This window comes from Arachis stenosperma, chromosome 5, assembly GCF_014773155.1.
Source record: "Arachis stenosperma cultivar V10309 chromosome 5, arast.V10309.gnm1.PFL2, whole genome shotgun sequence".
Lineage (NCBI taxonomy): Eukaryota > Viridiplantae > Streptophyta > Magnoliopsida > Fabales > Fabaceae > Arachis > Arachis stenosperma.
Genome location: NC_080381.1, coordinates 140,201,333 through 140,223,115, shown reverse-complemented (window position 1 = coordinate 140,223,115; position 21,783 = coordinate 140,201,333). Strand labels below are relative to the sequence as shown.

Below are 21,783 nucleotides of genomic sequence, written 5' to 3'. Positions count from 1 at the left end.
TAAAAAATTTAATTAGGTTTTTATACTTTTTTAATTAGGTTTTTGTACTATTTTTTTAATTAGGTCTTTTTTATAGTAATTGACTTAATTTTACATAGAGTTAACTAAAAAAATTGGTGCAGAGACCTAAATAAAAGAAAAAAAATTGTAAGGACCCAATTAAAAAAAATTAGTGCAAATACTCAATTAAAAAGAAGTATAAGAACTTAATTAAAAATTTTACAAAACTATAAAGATCAACAAAATAATTAAACCTAAATAGAATTAGTTATAAATGTGTTTTAAATAAATTTATCTAAATAAAATTAGATAAATTTAACTTATATAAACACATATAAATTAAATTAATTTAATTTATTAATTTATCAACAAAGTAAAGCATTTAAGTAAATCGATTCAGACAAGTTCGAATTTACTAAAGTAGGTAAAAAGTTATATTTGGACTAATTTTTTTAGTAAATCTAATGAGTATAATTCAATTTATTATTATAAAAAATATATGATAAACCGAATTAGTTTAACTTGATTTACTGTCGTGAAAATAATTTTTAATTTAGTTTTAAAATTTATTTTAAAATATAAATATAATTAAATAATTATATAAAATTATTTATACTTTTAGTATATTAAAATTAAATTTATATTTATATTTCATGTACCATTTTATATTTTAATAACAGTTTTACTAAATATTATTTTCTAAAATTGGTCATCTAAAATTTTAAATTAATAATTTAGTCTTCACATATTTATATAATAATACTTATTTCGTGTTATGTATTATAGTAAATTGAGTTTGTAAACTGATTTGATTTATCATGTATTTTCTATAATAATAAATTGAATTGGATTGATTAAATTTATTAAAAAATTTAGTGCAGATATAATTTTTTACCTGTTTTAATAAATTGAAATGGTCTAATTCAATTTATTTAGATATTTTATCCTATTAATAAATTGAATTTATCTAATTTTATTTATATAGATACGTTTAAAGTAGATGTGTAATCAAATAATTTTATATAGGACATCTGCATAATTTTAATCTCTATTCATTAATGTAAATTACCTTTGAATTTATATCATGTTTTATTATTATAATTTAATGACTAAATTAACATGAATGCTATACCACCCCAAAGAAAATATAAAATATAGGATCTCTAAAAAATTCAATCAAGTTAGATGTATATTAAAATTAGTCATTAATATATAATATGTATTAAAATATAAATATATATTAAAAATAAATTAAATTATATATGTATTTATATATAAATTAGGGTGTTATTTTACGTTATTCACGTACTATTTTGTAAATTTATTTTATTGTTTAGTTTCTTAATCTATAAACAAATTAAATAATTTTATATATAAATATATAGTGACTGATTTTAATAAACACAAATATATCGTAACTGATTTTAATGGTTAATCTTAATGCACCATAGTATTTTCATACAAATTTATCACTATTATAAGTACCAAATATTTAAACTTTTATTTTTTTATAATCATATTACCAATAAAAATAGTTGACTTAATTAGCAAGAGTTAATTATTGATATAAATATAATAAATAAAAAATAAATTTTATTCAATTAATAAAGAGCACAATATTTTTAAATATTTTTACTTAATAACGAGTACTTATTAGTAAAACAAAATGTTTAAGAATGAACCCTAAATAATTAATAAAAACAATATTTTGCACAAAATTATTGAAAATATAAATTTACTATCCCTTATACCCAATATATATACACACCCCACCCCAATATTATAATAAAATAGAGAAAGAGAAAGAGAAAGAGAAAAGAGAGAGAGAGAAAGAAGAGATAGAGAGAAAGAGAAAGAGAATGGAGAGAAGGAACTACAACAACAACAACTACTGCTACTGGTGGTGGAGGAGGTGGTTCTTATCCTGTGTTCTCTCCACAAGGCTGATTCCACCACCGCAACCACCACCACCACCATGGAAGCATAGGGATACATTATTTTCTGACTTTAGTGTCCTATTATTATTAGCATCATGAAATTAAAGCTAAGTCTCCATGAGCAATGAGATTAAGAGAGAGTCCAAATTAAAAAGCTTATGTAATCATTCATCAGATCAAGAGGCGGCAGCATCAGCAACAAGAAGCATATATATATTATATGTATCTCTCTGGAAATTCAAAGTACCAAATAGTGCTCACTTCTCGTAAGTCTGTCAGGGGTTATAACCCCATATGCTTTTTTTTATTATTATTTATATATACATCATTATATTATTGTATTATTGCCCAAGTACACATGTATCAGTAATTAAATATTATTATATAAAATGGTCCAGCAAACCTAGCCTTATATATATGTTTTTAACTTTTTATTAATTTAATTAATGTTTATACTATGTTTTTCTTTTTCCATTTTTTTTATAAATATTATGGTCCGGATTAGAGCCATATATGAGTATCTGTGTGCTTGTATTTTTATGCTTTATCAAAATCTGGGCCTAACTATTTTTTTCTTTTTCTTTTTTTTTTTTGGTAGAATTACATGTATTTGATGATGAATTTATAAGATTTAAGAATATCTTCTTTAATTTGACTAAATAATATATAATTTTTTGCCCCTTAGATAATGGTGGCATATTTGCAACCACCATGCCCTCAAATAATACATGTTCTTTGGTCATAGCTTTGGAAAGAAAAAGAGTGTGATGAGGGGAAAGTATGATAAGGATATTCCATGAATATGCATGATATTGATGACTATAAGTTTGTTAAATGTTAGTTATTGTGTAACTGAGATAGTTGTTGGATTTGGTAAGGATGGTTAAAATATATAAAAAAATAAAAAAAACTATTTAAAAAATTAAATTCATAGAAATAATTTTACAAAACAACTACACATTATCCAAACATATTAAAAGGAAGTTAAAATTAGAGCAATATTGAAGTATAATTGGGGTATGGAAGCAAGAGATGAAATGTGGTTTTTGTTTGTATGGAATTTGGAACATGTTGGGTGAAAATCGACATCCTTTTATGGTGTTTGTTACCGAAAGCTATGGTGAGTTCCCATCCATTCATTAAATGTGTCTGTCAAAATAATAATGAAACATTGGTCCCAACTCCACTAACTTGGTGACACATCATTTAACCAGCAATTTATTGTATGGTACTATCTCTCACTGTTATTTTCACCATCACCTTAGTTTTATTCACTTTTTTTTTTACAATTAAATGAATTCTCCACGTGCCAACAAGGCAAGAACTACTTTAATTTTAAAGGAATTTACCAATGTAATTCTGTTTATGGAAAAAAAAAAAGAAAAATTGTGAAGTGTGAACTATTTACATATGGAAAATTTTCAAGTATTCTTAGATGTTTCAGTAATTTTAATAGTTACTTTTAATTATAAAAAATATATAATATATATTAGTTGATATTAACTACTAAAATTATTAAAATATTGATATTCCTAAAATATTTAAAAAAATTTCCAACACATTATTAGGTGGTTGATAATTGGTAAAGATAACTAACTGAACTGCTCTTCAGTATTGTACTTGAAATCACACGGTGGCGCACAAAATATTTGGAAAATTACTACTAAAGTTTCATCAGAAAGGACTTTGATTTGAAACTTCTGTTATTTATTTTATAAGATTCTAGCTTGAAGTTTGCTTTTTCCTTGTAGGACCAAATATATATATCCCTTTTTAATCATATGAGTAAGGTTATTTATTTATTATTTTCACCGAAAAAGTTAGGTCATCTTTTAATTGTCACATGGTCATAACTGCAACAAAATATTTCCTTGTCTAAAGAACCGCAACAAGAAAAGATATTTATTCTTTTTGTAAACTTTTACATAATTTTATCTATGTATGTGTGATGTTTTTTTCTTTAGAGAACATTAGTTATACGCATTCCTTCAATCAAGTTATATGCATTCCTTCAATCATGGTATATGTAAGGAGATCAGAAATGTTAGAAGATTATCATAATTTATTTTTTTTATTCAGTTATTAGTTATTAATATTTAAAAATATGAGCTAAATAATGTTGTTAAATTACTACATTAAAAAAATTTGGTGATTGTTAAAAATAATGACAAAAATAATAAATTTTAATAATTCTTTAGTATTTTTCATATGTAAAAAAGAAAAAATCAGTCATATGTATAAAATATATATTTAAATATATATTAAAAATAAATTAAATAATACATACATTTATATACAGATATATAATAACTAATTTAATTTCTGATTTTTTTAATGTACACATGGACTTTTGACATTCCTTTGATGTATTTAAGAAAATAATTAGTTACAAACCACTTTGATCTATATAATATACACGCCAGATTTTCTTAGATTCAAAACAATTCTTACAAGTTAAAAAAATGAGTCAAATTATTAGTATTTCGAATAATTTTTTAGTAACAAGCAATGTTAAGTGACTGTGTTGACATGAATGTTCACATGGCTTGATGCAAGTTTTTTTTTTTTCTTTTCTATTGAAACGGGACAAAAACCCCAAAAGCCAAAAAAAAAAAAAAAAGAAAACTAAATTCAAAGTAGATAGGCATAAGCATTAATGCAGTACCAAACTAATATTACAAACTACGAATATGCACCAAGTCCAAAAAAAAAAAACTACGAATATGCATCAAGCAATTTACATAGTACATTAGAACTTACAAATAAAATATATTATAGAATAAATTTGATGGAAACTAGTATCTACCTACCACTCATTGAAAATTACATGATTTTTTTTCATTATATTTATATGAATTTGCATTATAAAAAGGTTACTCCTTTGATAATATCCCTCAATTTAGGAGTGTTCAAGGTCGGTCATATCTTTTTGTGTTTATAATTTTTATCCAATGTTATTTTTGAGTTGGTTGAGTTGGTTTTGGTTATATTTCGGTGACTACGACCCGCTCCGATCCATTTCGATCCGAAGTTATTTTTTATAATAAAAATATGTTTAGAATAAAATTAATAATATCATATTATATTTTTATACTTTAATTAATATTTTTTATATCATATAATATTATTTTTATTTTAAAACACAATATTTTACTAGTTGAATGGTAAAAATACAAATCAAAACAAATACTTCGCGTTATAGAGTTATATCACTGAATGCTTGGCGTGCATGAATTTAAACAACAATAATTAGCACAATACAAGTAAATCAAATGCAAGAATTCTTCAATTTTGACTCGTCACAAATTAGTATCAAGAGGACTAGTTGATTTGTTTCAAACTAGTATCACAAATTTTGACTTTAATATACCTTATCATTAGACTAGTTGATTTTCCAAGAGAATGAATACGAATACACAACATTAAAATTAATTGCTTCCGAAGCAATTCTAGTGCCTCTAAGGTACAATTCTTTATTTAAAGTAACAAAATTACTACTAGACTAAGGAATAAGGATATTTTGGCACTTGACATTTGCTGCAATCACATCAATCCAAATATTCCGAAGGCTCCCATATTTCCATTACTTCAATCCTATGCTGTCTACACACCTTTTCCCTCCTCATGCATATAAGCAACAACTATGTTTTCAGACAGAGTTTGTAGCATACTAACACGAGGGTTGTAAAAAAAAAAAAAAAGATAGGAAAAATAAGAGGAAAAAACAAGATACAAGGAAAATATAATTGTACATTGAGCACAGATTGTTCTGTACTTTACACTTTAAACTATGAGGTGTACAGTACTATGAACTTAATGAAGATTGAATCCTATTTTCTTACCATGTATCTCTCTCACACTATTCACATGCCAGTTTTGTGTCAAAGCTAGTCAAGCAAATGGCAAAAGCTTGAAATGCAGAAAGTGGGTATCTATAGTCCATAGTGAACATGTCCTTACCAACTTTCCCAAACTGAAGAATAATCTTGTCATGGTCAGAGGACTGTGTCGGCTGCGACGGCGTAGGAGCGCCGGCCGGAGGTTGTGTTGCTGCAATAAGCTGAAAATTCTTGACGGAGGCGACCGTCACCCTTCCCCTAAAGTTGAGGCACCAACACTGAAGCTGTTCGTGCCATCTCGGTGCTTTGTTCTTGAGAACTAGAGGTATTTCTTTACCCTCCTCCCCTTCTTTACCTAGCCCAATTATGTCTGAGAATCTAGCGCTACTGAACTCCGATGACCGGTCAATCGATTTTGATGAGAAGGAGATGCTCCGGAAGGAATCCTCGAGGGTACGGGGAATTAGCTCTGCTTGGCCCGGGACACAGCCACCCGGCTCAAGGGATGACATAGGAATTGTGTGCATGGTGCAGTTCATCCTACGTGGACCCCTAGTACCAAGGACATTCAACTCATAGGTGATCCGAGCAATATTATAGCTGCCACTAGGAACCTTTGGAGAAACTTTTTTTGAATTAAACCTACGGCTTCTGCCCGGTGGTGAAAGTTGGGCAGTGCTACATGGGGGTTGTGTATCATATATTATAAACTTGGTGCCAAGAAAATTTGACCTGAAATGAGGGGAAATTCATGTATTCTAAGTATGGAATGCTAGACTATAGAAAAACATTGATTTCTGATTTTCTACTACATCCATTCTTGGAAGATTCTGAATGAAAGTGTTCTCTATATGAGACCTTGAGGGAGAATGAAATACCTCAATTTTCCAATATAAGTGCTACTAGATCTTGATATGTTATCTGCATCTGTTGATATAATATACTCCGTGCAAGTTGTCCTTCGGGTACGTTTGGCCGAAAGAAGAAATTTTCCATTTTCAACAAGCAATGCTGCCAAAACAGTTAAGAGATCAAAACTTGTCCCGAAACAATGAAATTCAAGTCCATAACTGTGCAGAATTCATATTTATATTTTATATGATATTGAAATGAAGTAGTAGCAATGCAGTTGCTAGTTCAAAATGCAGAACTATCTATGGCATTTAAATCGCGGGATTAGCAAAGAATTAATTAGAAAACGTCAAGTTCATTTATTGTTAATCCAGGGTATAATCAGAAAAATGAAGCTTTACTTCTACTTTCAGATAACCTCAGCAGCACAGAATCAACTCAACCATCACACATTAAATCATTTCAAAATAAGCCAACATGTACTTAATCTGCAATCAGACACTATACTTGTAATAATAAAGTTGAAAAGGATAATATAAAATCCTTGTACTAATGTTAAAAGTGGCATCAACTCTTACCGAGTAGTACTCAGTTCCACAGCAACATAACTAAGCCCAAAAATTAACAAAATAATAGGTCAATATAAATTGGAAAAAATAATGGGGAAAATGATTAACACCATTATGAAGATATACTTTAGTAGATCCATCCACAGATATATTCATGATTAACCTAATAACCAAATATAATGATCCACCGGAGAATGATCCCACCAAAGATTACAAGACAACCTTGGATTGAACACAAGATTTGGCTGATACATCATGAACAAGATTTCTAGCCCTTAAAATAAGATGGACCTACAAAACTATCCATATTCATACATCAAAGGGTATAAGCTAAAAAATTACATAGGTATAAGAATCGAAATCAATCATAAAACACGGTAATCAGATCAGCCCATATATATGTGTCAAAATGTAAAAATTGAGCATACCAGGACTAAGACAAAGGAATAGATGGTAAGTCAGATTAGATTTGTCTCTCTTGATGAAACACTGGATGAGTCCATCCCTAGAACCAGGCTGTAAAATAAAAGACGATGAAAAGTCAAAAATGAAAATTTATACTTCGGTCGTCCTCAATCATGATAATTTATTATGTACTACTCTCGTACTCCGGTATATATATATATATATATATAATATACAATATACAATTCTTTCATTTTTGCATCCCAATATACCTTGAATTCAGGTACATGATTACAAAAGGAAAAAGTCTCACCTGCTTCAGGGACACGGGGAAAGTAATCTTCCCACTGAACTCAGGACAGTTAATGACGTCTTTGCACATTTCTCTCCAGGACTTGCACACACCAGCACACGAAACCACATGCTTACGAGCAGGCCATGTACTCTCATCTGCTTCCAATCTTTTAACAACCTCACGGAGAAGCTCAGGCGGAAGACTAGCCCACTGGCTGTTCTGTATTACCGGCAGTTGATCCTGCAACTCATGGACCAAACTATGTGACTTGCCCCTTTGATGGCCGGAAAGCCTTACATCAAAACTCCGTCTTGACAAGCTTCCAAACCCATCCCTCACGTCACGAACAATACTCCGGAAGGACATTTGCTATAATACACTTAACAATTGACAATTCAAACCAAGATAAACACCACTCAGAGGATAATGTTCCAATCTAGTTAGAAGATGCAACAACTTGCAAGTCTTGGGAGTGTGAAGCGCTGCAAATCAAGCAAACCTAAGATTAAATACCAGCTTCAATTCTAATTATCAATTGGGGAATCTCAAAAAAGGAAGCCTCACGTGAATTAAAGGCTAAAGGCAGTATAAATCACTAAATCATACTTTTCTCAGAAACATATTTTCATCAGTTGAACCTCCTAAATATAATCTCTCATAAAAAGCAATTAAACTCTATCTAAATAGGAATTCAACCACAAAAAGTTTGCACTTTGCATGCATCAAAAATTAACCAAGCTCCCTACCACAAAGAGGAAAAAGAAAAAGTAAAAAACAAAAATAAAGGCAAAAGGGCAAAGTAGAGTGTCAGATCAAAAGCATAAAAAGCTACTACATACTTTGTATTAATATATGTGATTGTAACCTATTTCATAGGCATGATTTAGCATAAGGGAATCTAATTGCCCAATTTCTTTATATACTTTTCTTTTTCCTTTAAAATAGAAAACTATTTGGTTTGGCAAAGAAAGTTTCTCAAGATTCAAGAGACAGGAGCAAGCACACACATTGACATAAAGCTGAAATGAAAATATTAAAAGGTTTAGGTGAGATATTAATAATAACAAACCCCCAATACCGAATTTTAATGATAATTAGGCTCCCTAACCCCTCCACGCTCAAAGATCTATAACACAATTTTTTTATTTTTATTTTATTTAATTAAAATCTGAAATATCCACTACAAGCCTCAGATTATAAGAACTGCAAAATGCAAACAAAAAACAGAACCCTAAAAATTAAAAAAATATAAAAAATTGCAGAAATCAAAATCAAAGGATTATTAAAAAATAAAATAAAACAAGAGACCTGCCTAAATACTACACCAAATGAAACCCAAATGGAAATTCCAGAAACTAAAACAAAAATGGAAATTTTAGAAGCTTCAAAGAGAACCCAGAAGAAGAAACTTGAGAAAACTGCTACTTATACCACAAAAAATATTCTGGGTCTTGAAGCTCCCAGCACAAAGTGGAAGTGGAAGTTCAGCTGCAAAAGACTAAGAAACTTAATGAAAGTAACATTGAAGAAAAGGAAGGAAAATCAGAATAAGAAGAAGAAGAAGAAGCTTACCATTATTTCTAGCAATGGTTTCTCTCTTTCTTTCTCTCTCTTTCCGTGTCCGTGACACAGCCTCTGACCTCAAAAAGACACGCAGAAAACGCATTTATTCAATCCACAACAAAATAATAAAGTTGCTTAATTAATCACTATTATCTATTAACTATTTCTATTAATTACAAAAATTATTTATTTATTTTTTGCTTGTTATCTTAAGAAAATGGAATTAAAACTGATACCAACTTGGACTCAACGTTGCTTACTTTTTCCTGTGATGTTACCATTTTGCCCTTATAGTTGACTGTTGCATTGTGTTGAGAGGTATGACTTAAGACTTGCCAGTTGAGACGCGGTGCAGTGAATGACACGTGAGGATCACGTGACTAATATTTGGACATCCAGAAAATATTGTGATGGCTTGCTAAAAATTATAAATTTTTTTAAAGCAACGATGTTTTAGAAGAAAATTTACGGAAATTATTTTATTGTTGGTGTTGTGCATGTGAGTAAAATAGGAGCGAGATAAATGCATATATGGTGAGTTGTGCTTCTCGTGGTTAACACAAAATTCACATTGTAATCTTGTCTACTGTCAGATATTTTTGAAGATTAATTTTATGGTATTTTTATTATGGTGTTTAAATTGTTTAATTTTTTTTTTAAAATAAAAAATAAAATATTTAAAATAAAAAATTAAATTATATAAAATTTATTAAATATTTACCATTTTTAAATTTGCGAAATGTTCATGTTCTGCCATGCTTCTCGTAGATTGAGATGCTGAGCAAGCACGTCATTTTTTTTATCTGGTAGAATTTGAGTGGTGTAGATAAAAGTTTGGAGATGATTTCGTAAAGATGCGTAAAATATTTTTTTGTAAAGATATTTGTGTGTTGTATTATTGTTAGATGTATTAATAAATTGATTATTTTTAATTTATTAATAAATTAAAATAAAATTGATTTTTTTTATAATAATAACAATAAATTTAATTTTTTTAGAAATTTAATTGTATTTTTAAATTTTTAAGGATTTAAATATCTGAAAAACAAAAGTTAGGAATATAATTGTCTTTTTATCAAAAAGTTTAAATATATTCGATTTAGATGGTATAATTTAATCGGATTAAATCGGGTCTAATAATTATAATGTTGACAATTAAATTTATTATTATTGCTATAATAAATTGATTTTGTTTTAATATATAATAAAAAAATAAATTATTAACCAATTTAATAAAGATGTTCAATACTAATATAACATGTGTAAACGTTTTAAAAAAATATTTTTAATGTTTTTATTAAAATGGTCTCTTAAAAATTTTAGTGATTTATTGAAGTGAGTTAATCAAAATATTAACAGAATAATATTTTAATATAAAAATGAGTTAAAGCATGATGGAGAATAGTATGTACTTTATTAGTGTTAATTTTAAAGGTTTATAGTGTGAATATTTGAAGTGAGTATAAAATATATATTTTGCATATACCAATTTATGTGGAAGGCAAAATTCTTGATAAGTTATAGCAGTTTATAAAAAAATAATTTTCCCACGTAAATTGATTGATATTACTTAAAACATTTGTAATTTTTTTTTTATTTTACATTAAGCTAATTGAGCTTTATTATATAGTTAATATTCATTAATAAACACTACAAACTTATCATACTATTCATATATTTCAACTATCCTATACACATAAATTTATAGTAATTATTAGAACATATGTATTAATGTATGTATAACATAATGTGTTTTATAGTGTTAGTTTATTGATAAATATTAACTATAAAATTTTTATTTTTTATTTTGAACCACAAATTTAATAACAACATCAAAGTAAATCTTAAAAAAAGATGATTATATTTTAACTTAGATAATATTTATAACAATATAATCTTTTATAATTCTTATAAACTTAAGAACTATTTCTTGATATATTTTAATGTTATTATTTAAATTTTAGTTGTAAATAATTAACAATGAATATAATTAAATTTTACTGTTATAATTTAATTATTGATTTATATATAATCATTTATTTGTTTGTTGTATATGTATTTATCTGTTGTTATATATACCTATATAAATAAATGTATTAATATTAAATATAATATTAATAATTGGATATATATATATATATATATATATATATATATATATATATATATATTAAAAAAGTAGAAATTTCTCCTCGCTAAAAGTTAGATCTTTTTTTGAATAAAAAAAAAACTTTTTGCTGCTTCGGAATAATTTAAAAAGAAATAAAAAAATCTCTCGTCCACTTTGAGAATGGTGAATCCACCATTTTAAAATTTAACATTATATATTTTTATTTTTTAGAATAATACTAAAAAAAAATTATATCCAAATTTTTATAAATTTTTAGCTGAAAATTTAACCAAAATGAAATTTATATCTTTATATAATTATTATATATTTAATTAAATTATTTAATATCATACGTAATTACTACTTAAATATACTTTATAATTTAGTTTATATTGTATCTATTCATAAATAACTAGTATATATTGGCACCGTTGCACCAATAATCAAGCATGAACGAAAAGCTGGTGTATGTATATATATATAATATATTTTGCAAGAAAAAGAAATAATAATTACTTGTTGAAAGTGGTGGAAGAATGCACAATTGCATCAGCAATTAGCACTAATCGATCTCTAATAGGACCAGAAAATATTATAACTGCTTCCTTCAATATTCATGTATATATTTGTTTCTTTAAAGTTGCACCAGTTAGGTACGTAATAATCTTTTTTAAAGTAATAATTAAGTTCACATGGTCCACACATGTATGATCTTTGACTCTCTAAATGCTTATTATCTACTAAGTCAAGCATAGACCCCATTCATCTTCATCTGCTTATATGTTCAATTAACTAACTTCCTAGCTAGGCCTACTTATTGTGAGAACAATTTTAATGCAATCTTTTTGGTTGGGAACTTAATGCAATATTTTAAACTTGGTTATTTACTTCACCTAAAATCATCACAAGTAATAAACATTTGAATTGTTCATATATGATATTAATTGCTGCCTAAATAAGTAATTAATTCAAATTAGTCGAGTAGTCAATTTATTTGTTTAGTTAAATAAATATTAAGAATTTAAATTTTATTTTATATATATAGAAAATTATTAATGGTGGTTATAGATAAGATTAACTCTTGGATAGATTGATTTAGAAATTGAGAAAACAAAAACATGTGATGTGTGAATAGACTTGTAATGACATATTTGAATCCTATCTGTGTGTTAAGTATTCAATTGGCATTTACTTGTTAAGAAATTTCAAGAAGCATGCATATATATAATTAAAGCTATACATGCATATTCATTAACGACGGTTTCTCTATTCTGTTGCCTTTTCTTTGGCTCATATATTTAGCTTCTTGCATTTAACCTTGGAGCAATTAATTACTATATTAATCTAGCAATAATACTTTCTTAATTAGTTCATTATTATATTTATAGTTCCCTTTTTCCGACCTGTAACGCATTACCTTTTTAAGGTTCTGATTCCACAATATATATAATAATTAGATTCGCACTTAGAAACCTTAATCATCCTTATCTTTTTAAGCTACTAGATTTGGAAGATCCTAATAACACTAATGTATCTATAATAACTTCAAGGGCCAGCCTAATTCTCTTATGGGATATCAACCAAAATCATGATATATATATATATATATATATATATCATTGATATAAGTAAAAGAAAATTAGAGCCAACACTTTTATTAAAATTTGGTCAGTAATATTTAATTATTAAAAGAAAAGTGAATAATTCTATATAACTGGATGTAATTTTACACAATTAAAAATATTAACGATAGTTAATTAATGACTATAAATTACAAAATTTACTGTCCTCCTAACACTCATATAAGACTCTAAGTTTTCTTTCTCTCTCTATATATTCTCTTTCTTTAAATATATTTTTATTTTTCAAAGAAAGTGATAATACATGGCATAGCACTATAATTAAGTAGCTAATTAGAATTTAGGTTTATAATTGGCGTATTTACAAAGCTAAAACTAGTGGTTACTACTTACTGGCTACTTCTTATTATATTGCAGTAGATAGCGGTGTATATATTTATTATTATTAATGATTTTATTATGTCTTTGTTATAGGAAGCATGTTCATAGACTCACTCATACATAAGAAATATACGAACCAAAAATACAAAACAAACAAACAAGAATATTCTCCATTCACAAGAGTGAGAGATCAAACTTCTACTTACTTTAATAAAAAATCTAATGAAATTATTACTATATCTGTCCCGCTAAATCTACTCTCTTTATAGAAGATATTATTTTGACATCAATGTTTTTTTTTTTTGGGCATTCGCATCAATGTCTTTTATCAATCGACACACATTTTCCTTGCAGTTTATCCAACACAATCATTTTTGGTAAAAATCCGTCTTTTTGTTTTTGGGCCGGGCCGTACTATGGGTTTGGGCTTGGCACAATATGATGATTCATTCTTCATACAACATAAAACACATACACTAGCCTGTTCGAGGCTGACCCAAAAGTCCAAAACTATGTCAAAAGAACAGGCTGGCCCAAAAAAACGATAATAACAATAAATATTAATACCAAAAAAAACAAATAAAACATTTGTGGTCACGCAATGACAATTTATTTGTCTCGTGAGTAATTACAATCGGATTCGAAACTTTAGATGAGATTAAGCAGTGAATGAGAAGTTGGAACTCTTAGGTAACGTTTGGTGAAGAGACAAAAATAAAAAAACTGAGACTGAAGACACAAAAATAAATTTTAGTATTCTGTTTGATGCAAAGTGGGAAAAAAAAATTAAAACAAGAATGAAACTCTAATTTAATTTGTACAAAAGGTAAAATTGGAATTAATTAATTGAAATGAGAGTATTTTAGATATAAAATATTATTAAAGTTTCAATTTCTGTCTCTAAAAATTTCAATTTCCTGTGTTCTTATTTTTGGAAAGTACTAAAATACTAAAATTTTAGTACTAATTTTTGAACCAACAAACATGGTATTCAGTCTCAATCTCTCGGTTTCTGTCCTAATACCTCAAAATAAACACCACTATCTTAAAGTGTTGTGTGTGTATATATATAGCGTGTAGTATGAGTGAGTTTGTGATAATGGAATATTTAGAATAGAGAATTATCCAACATATTAAAAAAAACTTACAGAACATTTATTAATAAATATTTTACTCTTTTTTAATAAATAAATTCATATTTATTTATAATGATAAATAAAGTGTAAGTCGATATCTAAATATCTAATGTTTCAAATATAAACTACTCTTTGTTCTTTCTTGATTGGTAAAGGACCATAAGTTACCAACTGAATTAATCACTTGTAAACGTTGAAAACAATTACACATTATTACATCAAAATAACATAGTCTACACACTGTATATAATCTATATCTATATATAAAATAATAAATAAGATATTATATTTAGTTATTTACTGATATATGTTGTCTAAAAGAAAAAGTAGATGGAAAAATAATGATACTACTAATTAAAGTTGATAAGATATACACAAGACATTTATAAATTAAAGAGGCATGCATAAAAGGAAGGGCATTCAACAAAACATTATGGGACAGGGAAGACATATACATATATCATTTCTTAATTTTTTGTCTAATCAATCAGATTCTTCAATTCTGTATAATGCACTCCAATCTGTTTTCCTCTTTAATTTGTTCAACTTCTTCAACTTCATGATTTTTCCTTTCTACGCTCTCCTTGCTCTTCCCCCACAATACGCTATACAATCCAACAACCAATAAAATAGTGCCACCAATACTGCCATAATTAAAAAAAAATTATGATTAACTAATAAACAATCTCCATATTTATTTTACCAAAATCCAATAATAAAATATTTTTTAAGAAAAATAAAAGACAATGAAATTGTCTTTATTTTTTATAATGTTGCTCCATTTATAAGTGTTTGTATTGTATTTTTGTATGAATATATAAAAAAAAGTAGCATTATTAAAATAAAAGGGACAATATTCATTTTCAAAATTTAAACAATAATAATACATCAAACTCTTTAAACTTTTCATATTTTTTAATAAGTATTTTTAAAATATTTAGTAGCAAATAAAATTCACATTTCTGTTTTATAAATTTTCCTATGCAATGTTTTAAAGGTGTTAGTTCAAAATAGAAATTTTATATTAAAAGAATTAAACATGTAATTCATGAACTAAAAACACTAATTTTTCTTATATCATTAATAATCATCGGGTAAAGTATACTTTTTGTTCCTAAAATTTGACAAAAGTTTCAAAAATACTCATAAATTTTATTTTATTTTAATTTTGTCCTAAAAGTTTTTGATTTGCATCAAATATACTCCTATTAGCTAATTTTTCAAATAATTTGAGACCGATTCAACAACAATTTCATAAGAATAACCCTTCAACACAAGCAAATCAAACATAATTCTTATGCATTATTGTTAGATTAATCTTAAATTTTTTGAAAATTTAGCCGTCGAGGGTATATTTGATGCAAATCGAAAACTTTTGGGACAAAATTGAAACAAAATAAAATTTATGAATATTTTTAAAATTTTTGCCAAAATTTAAAGACAAAAAATATACTTTACCCATAATCATAATAAATGTCTTTAATAAGCAATGTAATGGCTAATATAAGTAGCATCTTGAAATAGAAAGAAAGATGAGAGTATAATTTAATGTGAACCTTCCCCAGTAAAGTGTTTCTTTCCACAAAAGTGCTGATAACATTGCTGTGATTATGAGAGCAAGAGGAGTGAACATGGCTGTGAAAACTGGTCCTTTTGTCTCTATTGTACACACTTGTAGCCAATAACAAATCCCTGTTACAATTACACCCTGCCAATCACATTGGAATATATATAATTAAATTAAGTAACATTATTTAATTAATTTCATTATTATATTTTTTTTTCATTATTATATTTTTGTTGTGTGCTTAACAAGAACAGGGACAGATAGTAACTTTTATGTGCTGAACAAAAATTGATACTAATCAAAGTGTAGAGTGGACCATTATTGAGATCTTATATGTCAACTTTGTTCTCATATGATGTGACTATAGGGCATTAAATATATATATTTTTTCTATGTCATTCTCCAATGTCCTATCCCCTAGAAGGAAAATGCAACCGCATTTTGGACCCCAAAAAAAAAAAAAATCCACTTAGCTCAGGATAGTGATATATAATTATATATAGAATAGTAGTCCAAGATTCTATGTTGATCTTAGTCTACAAAAACCAAATATATAAATAGTAAAAGAAATTTCCTTTAAAGAACAAAGCCATATTTTATGGAACCAAAATTTAAATTTGCATATATAGTAATTTAAGTGTTTCAAACTTTAATAAGAGTTTTACATTTACATGTCACATTACTTTTCTGTACCTAAGTTTACCTATTCAATTAGGCATGTTGATTAATTAACATTAGTGATTTACTAACATAATCTTTTTTTCCTTTTTGTTTTCTTAAACATGATTAGAATTAGAATATATAATATAAGAACATACACAATAGGCCACTGAAAGAAGATGAATATCCCATCCAAGCTTCCATGATGATGGATCTCTCTCCACTGATAAAGCCAAAACAGATGATTGAATGAAGCTAAACAAGCATTGAACACTTGTAAGCCTAAATTTTGCTGGATATTCCTTCACAACAAATCCCTGTGTTGAGTAATTCAAATCACAATCATAAACAGATTAATATATTACTAACTACTAAATATCTTCTTTTTTAGTAAATCTAAAGTACAGGCATTATTTCTCTCTTCTAGAATCAAATTAGGAAATACTTGTAATAATCATGTATGTAGATAAAATTAGTAAAATTATTTGCCAATATATAAGTCGTATCTTATTCAAACTGATAAAAAGAGCTAAGATTAATATATTACTAACTACTAAATATCTTGTATTGGGGAAAGAAAAGATATAAAATAATACGTTAGTCCTTTTTTTTAAATAAATCTAAAGTACTGACATTATTTTCCTCTTTTAGAATTAAATTAAGAAATACTTGTGATAATCATTTATAAGTAGTATCTTATTCAAACCGATAAAAAGAGCTAAGATTGTACTTAAACTCTCTAGTAAGAAAATAAAAATAACTAGTTACATAAAAAAGCTTTACAAAGCACTTTCCTAAGTTTCCAAGGAAATAGAATCAAATAGGAGAATAAGCAAAAACATTATAAGTATAATAGTGAAAATAGAATTGATGATTATTGATGAGATACCTGCAAAATAAGCCATAAGGACCAAGCAATGTTTGCTGAGAGCATCATAAGAGCACCTTTGATATTATCCCCTTTGGAGTGAACCACAGAAGTTGATGATGATGATGATGAATGGTTCTGATTTTGTGGATACCATCTCATGAAATCAAGGGCAGGTCCTTTGAATAAGGCAAATGTTATTGCCCCAGAAAGGCTTAGAGCAGAACCAAAAATCTTAGCAACTCCATGCACATTTTTTATGGAAATGCTTTCCACCCTGAAATTAAATAATGAAACTTTCCAATACCCTTTTGAGTAGATGCCTATTAATGAATTCTTATTTATTAAATTTTACCTAATTAAAGCTGCCATGATAAAAGTAATAGCTGGGACAGTGTTAGTGGAGGCTGCAGCAAATGTTGCAGAAGTGTAGTTGATTGAAACATAGTAAAGTGTTGAACTTGTTGTCAACCTGCACATTTAACACATGAGAAATAAAAGCAAAGTGTGTCTTAGAATGTTATGTCACTATCTTAGAGTAGTATTAATATATAGTTTATTCATAATTTCATTCATACCCAACAAGTGAAATAAGAAACAACTTGCACAGTAACTTGCATGACAAGGGAGCACTCTGCTTACTACAAAATTAACACACACAACCAAAGGAGAATTAGAAGCCTAGTAATCACTAATAAAGGTTAATAATAATAATAATTTAATTGATGATGAGAGAATTAAACCTGTCAAAGAAAGCAAATGGAGATAAGGAAACTGATGCAAAGGCTTGTCTATAAACAACAAAAACAAAAGGGTTCATTCCTTTGGAAATTGCAGCCTTAGATAATAAAGCCATGCCTGCATATACAAACTGAATAAAGAGCATTGAAACATAAGGCTTATTTTTCTCCACAATAGCCATATAGCTTACAAAGCTCTTCATATTTTAATAATTTTTTTGAATGAATGGACTATAAACTAATAAGAAAGTTGTGTCAATATATATAAAGGCTTTTGGAACTGATGAATTTTGCCAACTATGCTAGAGCACTTATATATTTATATCAAATAAAGGGCACTAGAATAATTAAGGTAAGGTAAGGTAAGGCCCCTCCATTGAATGAAAAAAGTGAAATCATTAAGCACTAGTAGTTGTATCATTTTCATGGTAGTAGTAGCATATAGCAGAAGCAGCAACAAAGATACTGTGCAAGTGGACAATCAAAATGTGATGTATGTTTTTTTTTTTTTTTCCTTGCTACCAAAGTAGAAGAGTTAAGGGGGAACCTTTTTCCAAGCACTAACACTCATAGTGCACAACAACAAGCAATCATTCAGTTATTTGTTGTTTGTTTGGTGTAATGGAATTGAAATCTTGTGTCTCATTTTTCTATGGTAAATATATTACTATATAAAATTAGAAGAGAGTTTTAGAGTAATGGTTGAGTTGTCTTATTATATTTTTAAAATTACAAATTTAAATCGTAAAAATAGCCAGTAATTTATCATATTAAATTATCTATATATTACACTTTTTAAATACAATTTTTTTTTGAATCCTACATTAACGTAGAATATCTATGCATCAAACTACTCTTTATCTTACATAAGATTATAAGGTTATGGAGAGACGAATTTATATTAGCTAGTGTGGGGGCACAAAATTTTATATATAATATATAGTAAAAATATTTTTTTGTCCCCACAAAATAAATAAATTTGACCCCATTCACTTGATTTATTTTCTTGATTTACAATATCTATATATAAATAAAAAGAAAAGAAATTAAATGACTTTATTATTTATAAAATATTATATTAATTATTTAATAAAATAATTAAATAAATAATATAAAAAGTTAATAATAGTAACCTATTCAATTTGAATTATTTTAATTTCTCAAAGTATTATTTTTATTCAACTCTTATTTTTCTCTGCTCTCTAACTCTCTTTCTCCTAATTTAGAAATTGTTCAAGTAGTCTAAATATATAATGTTATCATCTGTTTCTTTTTTTGAATGTTGCTTTGCTTCATTGACTGCGTGAATGTGTGATTGTTGCCTCTATTTCTAAGAGTAATATCTTCCGTTCAAATATATTAAGGTGGAAACCCAAATGCAGTTAATTTTACGTAAAGTTAATAATTGAGAATTGTTAAATAAAAATTTGATTAAATCAACTATTCTCAGCTATCAACTTCATATAAAGTTGACTACACCTAAATTTTCACCATATATTAACTTCCCTTTACCAACTCGAATTTATCTTTTTTATATGATTTTATTTAAGATCTTTTTAATGAAATGAGAGTTAGTTCATATATGTGAAAAAAAAACTTTTATGCCTTATTGCATTTTTTTTCTTTATTTATGTGATTAATTTTATCACAAAATAAAAAAAATTATAGCCAAAGCAGCAGTAGTGTGTTGTGTATATATGGTTTTATTACTATTTTACGAGCTATTTTTTATTTTGTTTTATGAATTGATTTTAAAATTTTACTTATTAGGGAAGTTGATTTTAATTTTAATTTTGTAATGTTAAATTATTAATAGATTATTGTTTAAATAATTATTTTATTATTTTAATTTATTTGTGAAATAATTTAAAAATTAATTATATTTTATAATAATAAATATAATTATAAAAATAATTATTATTATGTTATATATATATATATATATATATATATATATATTATACATTGTTCCACTAATGAAATTTTTTAAATCCGTGACTGAGATTATGTATGTGATATCATGTATATATATTTGCCCTTAGCTTGCTTGTTCCTTCTTATGAAACCAATTTTATCAAAATGAATTTATGCATGATTTTACAAATGGGGTCATGATGAAATTAAACTAGAAAGATGACATAGATATAGATACATCCACATGCAGATATATGATAGCTATTTTTACAAGTGTGTATATATAGTCGACTCACAATAGCGAAAAGTTCAGATCAATCAAATAGAGTGAGAAATGGTAATAAGCAACTTAATTAATTATCACTTGGTTGAATAAACAAGAAAAGGACTATTTTTAATTAACCATCCAAATTCGTTATTTACTCATAGTCTTTTTATTATTTAGTTGACCAACTCTCAACAAAAGGACCATTATTATAATAATTTGAAATTCAATCATATAATTTTAATTTTTATTAGAGTTAAGTACGATTTTAGTCTTTAATATATATACTAAAAATTATTTTCGCCCCACCTTATTTTACAAACAAAATTGTCTCTAAAATTCGTATTAATTTTAAAATGTTTTTTTGAACAATTATGTCCCTCAATTCGTTACTGTCTATTATTTAATTTTTATCAAAAAAAAAAATAATAATAATAATAATAATAATAATAATAATGATGATGATCATTATCATCATCATCATCGAAACAAATAAAAAAGGGAGCATTGTGTGAAAAGAAGAAGAGCATCGTCTTTTTCAAAAGCTCAGAGGAGAAAAGTAGCGCTAGAGTTCAACAGCAAAGCATTTCTATCGTGGAAGTCGAGTTTATTACTTGTTTGCTACATCACAAAATATTTGGTTAAAGAATTTTATCTCTAGGATTAAGATTATGGATTGTATCTCTAGGTCATTGAAAATATATTATGACAGTTCAATTACTGTATTTATGGCTAAAAATAATAAAAGTAGTAGTCGAAGTAAGCACATCGATATTAAGTGCTTAGCCATTAAAGACCGAGTTAGATCTAATGAGGTACAGATAGAACATATTAGTACTAAACAGGTGATAGTTGATTCTTTGACAAAGACATGCCACCAGGATTATTTAAGGATTATATTACTAATATGAGTTTATATTCTGTAAGATCACTTTTATGACTTATGTTGTATTATATAATATATTTGGATATAAAATTTTTATTATTATTTATTTTTCATTTGGTTAATATATATGTGTATACATGATTGAGAATGACAAATAAAATTTAGTGAAGAACCTATAATAAGCATTTGACTTATTCCTATAGAAATACCACATAA

General features: G+C 26.7%; 2 protein-coding genes across 4 annotated transcripts; both read right to left on the bottom strand.

The window, feature by feature from the left end:
* Positions 1 to 5,340: 5,340 nt before the first annotated feature.
* LOC130980013 (tubby-like F-box protein 8) lies at positions 5,341 to 9,643 on the bottom strand. 3 transcript variants are annotated; one of them, XM_057903599.1, is made up of 6 exons: positions 9,470 to 9,643; positions 9,329 to 9,385; positions 7,916 to 8,379; positions 7,626 to 7,713; positions 6,655 to 6,787; positions 5,341 to 6,508 (listed from the first exon to the last, which is right to left on the bottom strand). In XM_057903599.1, the coding sequence occupies exons 3-6, from the start codon at positions 8,261 to 8,263 to the stop codon at positions 5,797 to 5,799; spliced, it is 1,281 nt and encodes a 426-aa protein (XP_057759582.1). In that variant the 5' UTR covers positions 8,264 to 8,379; positions 9,329 to 9,385; positions 9,470 to 9,643; the 3' UTR covers positions 5,341 to 5,796. The 3 variants fall into 3 exon arrangements, with proteins under 3 accessions (XP_057759582.1, XP_057759583.1, XP_057759584.1); XM_057903600.1 differs by lacking the exon at positions 9,329 to 9,385 and having other exon boundaries at positions 9,470 to 9,586; XM_057903601.1 differs by lacking the exon at positions 9,470 to 9,643 and having other exon boundaries at positions 7,916 to 9,443.
* A 5,344-nt stretch (positions 9,644 to 14,987) lies between these two features.
* On the bottom strand, positions 14,988 to 18,741 carry LOC130983186 (WAT1-related protein At1g43650). The gene is made up of 7 exons (XM_057907372.1): positions 18,506 to 18,741; positions 18,341 to 18,403; positions 18,118 to 18,234; positions 17,784 to 18,039; positions 17,053 to 17,211; positions 16,224 to 16,375; positions 14,988 to 15,311 (listed from the first exon to the last, which is right to left on the bottom strand). The coding sequence occupies exons 1-7, from the start codon at positions 18,703 to 18,705 to the stop codon at positions 15,164 to 15,166; spliced, it is 1,095 nt and encodes a 364-aa protein (XP_057763355.1). The 5' UTR covers positions 18,706 to 18,741; the 3' UTR covers positions 14,988 to 15,163.
* Between the last annotated feature and the right edge of the window lie 3,042 nt (positions 18,742 to 21,783).

Coding starts and splice junctions, on each gene's coding strand:
- LOC130980013 (XM_057903599.1), bottom strand. CDS start 8,263: ATGTCCTTCCGGAGTATTGTTCGTGACGTGAGGGATGGGTTTGGAAGC. Junction 7,714..7,915: donor TCCCCGTGTCCCTGAAGCAG/GTGAGACTTTTT, acceptor TTTATTTTACAG/CCTGGTTCTAGGGATGGACT. Junction 6,788..7,625: donor ATTCCTTTGTCTTAGTCCTG/GTATGCTCAATT, acceptor CTGTTTTGGCAG/CATTGCTTGTTGAAAATGGA.
- LOC130983186 (XM_057907372.1), bottom strand. CDS start 18,705: ATGAAGAGCTTTGTAAGCTATATGGCTATTGTGGAGAAAAATAAGCCT. Junction 18,404..18,505: donor CCATTTGCTTTCTTTGACAG/GTTTAATTCTCT, acceptor TTAATTTTGTAG/TAAGCAGAGTGCTCCCTTGT. Junction 18,040..18,117: donor ATCATGGCAGCTTTAATTAG/GTAAAATTTAAT, acceptor ATTTAATTTCAG/GGTGGAAAGCATTTCCATAA.